Below are 6,738 nucleotides of genomic sequence, written 5' to 3'. Positions count from 1 at the left end.
GACTTCGATGAACAGCGTTTACAAAGGGGTTATTCATAGAATTAAAAAATTATCTGTTTTTCAAGTATCTTTACAGCTTTGTGTTATTGTACTTACATTATAACCAATCCGGTCCTTTATCCTCGTTTAAAATATTTTTACAGAACTATTGTCATATTTGCTGCCATTTCTGCTGTTCTCTTGGCCAACTTACTCTTACAAAAGACATTTTTAATGTTAATCAGATTTTTTTTAACTGCATAAATAAAGGTTATATAAAAGTCACTGCCAAAAACTGATTGCGGCTTCTACCTTGTTACACGAATATTGTTTGTGGCTCAATATGACTTTATGTCATCCATGAGGGATGCATTTAACATATGTTTCACATATTATAGCCCAACAAGTTACTTATAGCAGTTTAAATACGAGCAATCAGTTTTTGGCAAATACCGGAAATCACTTTTTGGCAGACAATCACTTTTTGGCACAACACCGTTTACTTCCAGCCTACCCGACCTTCTGAGGACCCGGCCCACGTAGACCGCGAAGGCCGGGTCCTCAGGAGGATGCAGCCCATGAATTTGGACATGACCAGAGTGGCGGAGTTTGAAATATTACTCTTTCTGGGTCACAAAATCAACTTTTAAGTGCTCTAACGTTTTGTGTTCGTTTAGAGGCGTTAAGTCAGTGTCAGTGAATTTATATTTACTGTTAAGAGTAAATATCTCACCAGAAAATTTGTAGAATCATTATTAGAAAATAACAGTAAACATCCTTATATGTTTTGAAATGTGTTAATCTATTGGAATGACTGCATATCACATTTGCAATTTTGAAAAAAGGGGGAAGAATTATCTTAAACATCTTTAGTCAGAGATTTTATTACTTTACCTATTACTGTTTAACAAATCTGTGATATCTAGACTTATATATAGATTGTGGGGGGAGGGGGGGGGGGGAGTTATTTCATGTTGTGATCTGTCACCAAATTGCTACAGAAACCAGGGCCTATCCCCTTTTTAATCTAATAAAGAGTTTCCTTGTGTTATATAGGAACCTCACCTTTAAAATTTTCTCATTAATTTAAACATGTCTTTAACAATCTGCGTGTGTTTGTGTAAATTTTTTTTATTTTGGAGACTGCTATTAATGATAATGTTGCTTTCCTTTCAGGTAATGGAAGATCCCTCAACTTAAATTCACCTGATCAGCATGTAGACTGTGCATTATAAAGTAAGTTGTGATAACATGTTATATTAAATTAAACTAATGTTTTTGAAATTGAAGCGGCAGAAAATTACCAAGTTGACCCCACTTAATCTAACTTATTTGTTTTTGTAAAAATAATAAGTAGAAAATAATTGCTTATTATTTGTAGGATTTTTTTCTTCTTCTCTATAATCTCAACATCAAATGTGTATAGATACCCATGCTCTTACATTTGTCATGAAAAACTATTTAGATTCTTAGATATATATTTTTCCATCACTTTAGGACCTGGCAAATGGGATGGCAGTGTAAGATATGCAAATCTTTTTCTACTACAAAGGGGAATCTACTACTACGTGTTGTAATCTATTACAGATTACAACACGCAACATTTGGTCGTGGACAGCACCAGCCATGTCTGTATGGCAGTTGTCCTTGCACATTTAAAACACAAGGAGCCCTTCGCACACATTTGTCCAGATACCATGCCGCTGAAGAGAGTCCAAGGCCTGGAGTGATCACTGCATTTAAGTGTTTGGCTTGCACTGCTTTTTGCTCTACTCAGAAGGACTATTTTCAGCATATAGGAAATCACTTGAAGAGACACGAAACTGTATTTTGCGTTTTTAATGGATGTGACTTTCGCACAAATATATACAATACATTTCTAAAGCACAAAGGCAGGAGACATACATGTTGTTCCTTAACTGATTTTAAGAAAGAAGTCTTGGAAAGTCATCCTAGTCAGAACACTGACCATTCTGATGTCCCTGAACTCAACAGTGATGAATGCTCTAGTGATGTTGATCCAGAAAGTGCATCTTGTACTGTTCTTCAAGGACTTGGCTTACTTCTACTCAAGTTAGAAAGCACTTATAATGTTTCAGTGAGGTGCATTAATGCTTTGGTTGAAGATCTCTTCTATATTTCTTCTTCAGCATCTGTGGAGGCGGTTAAAAATATAATTGATTCAGCACTGAAATCTAACAAATGCACAGTTGACCACACTATCATAAAGGACTTGGCTGAACAGTTGTGCAGCTCTCATCCCATTAGCAGAGCTCTTGGAGCAGGCGGGCCACTTGGTTCAGCTTTTAAGAGAAATAAGTATTTTAAGGAGCATTTCCAGTTTGTGGATCCTATTGAGTATATTCTTGATGCTCAACAAAAAAAGAGCTTTCAATATGTACCAGGTCTAAAGACTTTGCAAGAAGTACTGAAGAACAAAGATATTGCAGTGGAAGCCTTTTCGAGGTGCTCAAGTAGCACTGGGCATTTTGAGTCCATTTTTGATGGTACGTGTTTTAAGGACAATGACTTTTATGCTGTAGAAGAAACAAGACTCTCTATAGTATTTTTTGTTGATGAATTTGAGGTGTGTAACCCATTAGGAACCTCTCGAAAAAAACATAAAATAACTGCAGTTTATTGGGTTTTGGCCAATTTGCCATTGAGATTACAGTCTGCCTTAACATCAATACAACTAGCTTTACTTTGCAAATCTGTTGATGTGAAACAGTTTGAATACAAAGTAGTATTGGATCCACTTTTGAAAGATCTTGTTACTCTTGAACAGGAGGGGGTTTTTATTTCATGTTTAGGGAGAAATATTAAAGGCGCCCTACACTGTGTTGTAGCTGATAACCTTGGTGCTCATGCAATTAGTGGACTTGTTGAAAGTTTTAACGGGCCATATGTTTGTAGATTCTGCCTTGGACATTCTTCAGAGTACCAGACATATGAAGTACGGTCTGGGGTCTTCCCACTTCGAAAAAAGGATGACTATGTTTTACACGTACAAGCTGTCAAAGAAAATCCAAATTTAGTGCCTCATTTTGGCTTAAAGCGGTCATGTCCATTAACTGATCAACTTAATAATTTTCACTTTGTGTCTGGATACCCACCAGATGTCCTTCATGACCTTTTTGAGGGAATAGTGCCACGAGAGTTAGCATTGTGTTTTCAAGTTTTTTTGAAGAAGCACTACTTCAGTTTGACTGAACTGAATAATATAATCACATGTTTTCCATATAAGGGCTCAGACAAATTGAACAGTCCACAAGCAATCCCTTCAAATTTTGCTGGTCGCAAAACTATAGGAGGAAATGCTCATGAAAATTGGGCCCTAATACGTTTGTTGCCTCTCATTGTTGGTTTACGTGTACCTGAAGATGATCCTGTTTGGCAACTTCTTCTGACTTTGAAGGACATTGTTGAGTTAGTGGTTGCCCCTGTTCACACAACACAAAGTATTGCCTACCTTGAATTTAAAATATCTGAACATCGTGTCAGATATTTGGAAGTTTTTCCTGATCAAAGGCTCACACCAAAACACCATTTTTTGGAGCACTACCCTGCTTTAATAGAAAAATATGGGCCATTGGTTGGAGTATGGACAATGCGCTTTGAGGCGAAACACAGATTCTTCAAGCAAGTTGTGAGACACACTAACAATTTCAAAAATGTGTTGCTGACCCTTTCTACAAGGCATCAAATGATGATGGCATACCACATGCAATCAAAAGAGGTGAAACCTGCCCTGCTTGTCACAAAAATATCCAGAATGCCTGTAGATGTGCTGCATCCAGACATACAGGCAGATTTAAGAGCAAGATCACCATCTCTGACTTGTGTGCAGCTTGCCACCACTGTCACCTACAGTGGAACAAGATACACTGCTGGGATGATCCTGTCTAATGGTTCGACATGTGGACTACCAGACTTTGCTGAGATAATACAGATAGTCATTTTGGACAATTGTGTATATTTCATTGTGAAGTTACTTGCTGCATGGTATGTAGAGCATCTGAGATCTTTTCAACTGGAGGACACTGGCAAGATCAGTCTTTTGGAGCAGCAGAAACTTGGTGACATGTGGCCCTTGGCTTCTTACAATGTGGGAAGAAAACGCTTGGTAACCCTGAAACGTTACATCTGCTGTGAATAATAGGTAAAAAAAAACCAAAAAACAAAACGACAACAACAAGAACTTGATAACATGTACATCTCCCAAGTATTTGTTATTTGCAACATTTGGTGTGTTGAAGTGTGCTTTTTGTTTTATAGTTTTATATCTCAACTATTGTATAAATGAAAAGTAATAACTAATTTTATTTAATTGAAGGGAAATTTAACTCTGCCATTTACATTTTATTCTAGGTTGAACAAGATGGAGGCAAAGCTTCGTGTAATTATTGACGACCGAATCGAGAAGTTGGTTCTTCCATCAGGGATCCCACCAACATTGGAGGAGCTGCAGAGTGTTGTGAAGGATACTTTTGGGATTTCAAATGACTTCAGTCTTCAGTATTTTGACCCAGAATTTCAGGACTACTTCACTCTTCACAGAGCTGACCAGATAAAAGACAAAGACACTGTGAAGGTTGTTGGCATCACCCCGGTCATGCTAAGCTTGACTCCGGTTGATGACAGTTTTGGCGGCCCCTCTGGCCAACTGTCTGACTATGACTCCTCATATGCTGAGTCAGTTGTATCCAATGCAGACTCTGCTGCAACTACTTCTTCTCAGGACACCATTATTTTCAAAAGGCAGAAGACCACAGAACGTTGTGAGCCCTGGCCGAAACAGTTTCCCATTCCACAGTTTGCATATGAAACTGAGATGTACCTGGAAAGAGCCTCTGAGGAGTATAAAAAGAATGGAAATCTTCTGCCCACCTCCAAAGTAAAGACTGATATTCTTGAGAAGTTGGCTGAAACTATATTTACATTTACGGCCTATCCTTCAAGTGCACAGGTTAGTTATGTTGCTGAGGCACTTGTGACAAAATACCCTTGTCTCAAGGAACCTGGCTCTTTCTCAGGTTATTATGGTTGGCAACAAAGCATTAAATACAAGATGGCCAATTATCGTACAAAACTTAGAGGGTTTGGTGTTCCTGAGTTGACATGCAATGCCATGAAACACAAGAGTCCAGGTGACCAGAAGTCTGCAAATAAAGTGAAAAAGCCTCGGAAAGCAGAGGTAAATTACCTTCCACCATATCCAGCAGGTGAAGATGAGGACAGTCAAGAAGAAGAGAGAATTCAGTTGCTTACTGAAGTCAAGAAAAGAGACAACAACAAAGTGATAAAAGAAAAAATGGCTAAAACATTTGCACATAGACGACATGAAATTGTCAGCCTGTCCCCCAGCATTGAAGACATCAAAGCCAGATGGCCAGCTTTGTTTGAGGCATCTCATGTGAGTTCCAAATTCATTTTGGTTAGGCTTTTGGTTTTTTTTTAATGTAGTCTTTCAAACTTCAAATAATTTGAGGCTTTATCGTGTTTTATTTGTCATTCAGCTGCAGGATGAGTTCTACAGGATCACCCTGGTACACCTTGAACCCAAATTCATGTCCATGCTGGATGAGTACACTCCCAAACTGTTGGCCCTTTTCCATTCCAAGGGGGGAGCCATGGGATTGAAGTTGCAGGCTATCATAGCCAAGGTATTTTCCACAGACATTTCAGCTTGGAATTTTATTTAAAGAATTTTTTTGTCAAATTTCAAGAGTCATTTGCATGGTGCATAGCTTCACTAACTTGTTTGCATGTTTTTGTCAGTGCAAGGGGACGTCAGGACATCACTGATATAATTAACAACACAATTATGGGTTTCATGTTTTAATTGTATTTTAAATACATGTCTCTTCTTAGTAAAAAAACAAAACAAAACCCCACAAGTACAGGTATTGCTGTCCCTTTCTGACAAACATAAACTAAATTAGATAAAAAACTAAATGACTAAATTAATGTAATTTACTAAAACGACACATTTAAAGATTGAAGCTTACAAGCATACAACTTGTTGAAGCATACAACTTGGAATTGTCTTTACCTATACAATGTTGACAATACCTTTGTGTTCACTGTCAGCACCCAGGCATGTGCATTAACATCAGCTAATTATCGCACATAATGTTCCATGTGATGATAATTTGATATTTAACAGTTTTTTTTAATACTGCCAATTTTCACAGTTTTGTCTTAATAAATGGTCACTTATCTGATGGTAATTTTTGGAATTCTTGCTCATTTTCAGTCACCAAGCAATCTTAGCAATAACATAACCAGAAATCTGGTTATTCAGTGCTTGATGGTGTACCTTGGGGAGTCCATTGATCAACTGATCAAAGAGTACAGTGTAAGTGTTGAAGTAGAAACATTATTCTGTTTTTGTTATTCATATGTGTTTGTGTATGTGTTTGTCAAGTGTCAAATAATTTGAGGCATTATCATGTTTTATTTGTCATTCAGCTACAGGATGTGTCCAGGAAATATTTCATGTGTGCAACTACAGTCAGAAAACCCATGTGTTTGTTGTTTCAGGATGCTGATGAGGATGGTGTGTCACAAGATCTTTCTGAACAGAGGATGAAAATCTACAAAATCAAGGCTGTTGGATCTGAGGAGGATGACATTGGCATTGTGCTGGAGGGTGTGAGAGTTATGCCTGCTCTGGGTAATTTTCCAAGAGCATGCGCAATGCTGGTTGGATTGACATATGCAGTCGATCTTGCCTATCCCAAAGAACTAAAATAC

The 6,738-nt window shown here is 37.8% G+C and overlaps 1 protein-coding gene across 2 annotated transcripts; it reads left to right on the top strand.

Moving 5' to 3' along the window:
• Positions 1-927: 927 nt before the first annotated feature.
• On the top strand, positions 928-5,871 carry LOC146522735 (uncharacterized). Of its 2 annotated transcripts, none has more exons than XM_085153544.1 (3): positions 928-1,215; positions 4,351-5,395; positions 5,499-5,871. In XM_085153544.1, exons 2-3 carry the CDS (start codon positions 4,361-4,363, stop codon positions 5,682-5,684), a joined length of 1,221 nt encoding a protein of 406 aa, XP_085009670.1. In that variant the 5' UTR covers positions 928-1,215; positions 4,351-4,360; the 3' UTR covers positions 5,685-5,871. The 2 variants fall into 2 exon arrangements, with proteins under 2 accessions (XP_085009670.1, XP_085009671.1); XM_085153545.1 differs by lacking the exon at positions 928-1,215 and adding an exon at positions 3,923-4,141.
• Positions 5,872-6,738: the final 867 nt, after the last annotated feature.

Source organism: Neolamprologus multifasciatus, chromosome 3 (genome assembly GCF_963576455.1).
Source record: "Neolamprologus multifasciatus chromosome 3, fNeoMul1.2, whole genome shotgun sequence".
Classification (NCBI taxonomy): domain Eukaryota; kingdom Metazoa; phylum Chordata; class Actinopteri; order Cichliformes; family Cichlidae; genus Neolamprologus; species Neolamprologus multifasciatus.
Note: the sequence above shows the minus strand (reverse complement) of the source record. Positions and strands in the feature narration are given on the sequence as shown.

Coding starts and splice junctions, on each gene's coding strand:
- LOC146522735 (XM_085153544.1), top strand. CDS start 4,361: ATGGAGGCAAAGCTTCGTGTAATTATTGACGACCGAATCGAGAAGTTG. Junction 5,396..5,498: donor CTTTGTTTGAGGCATCTCAT/GTGAGTTCCAAA, acceptor TTTGTCATTCAG/CTGCAGGATGAGTTCTACAG.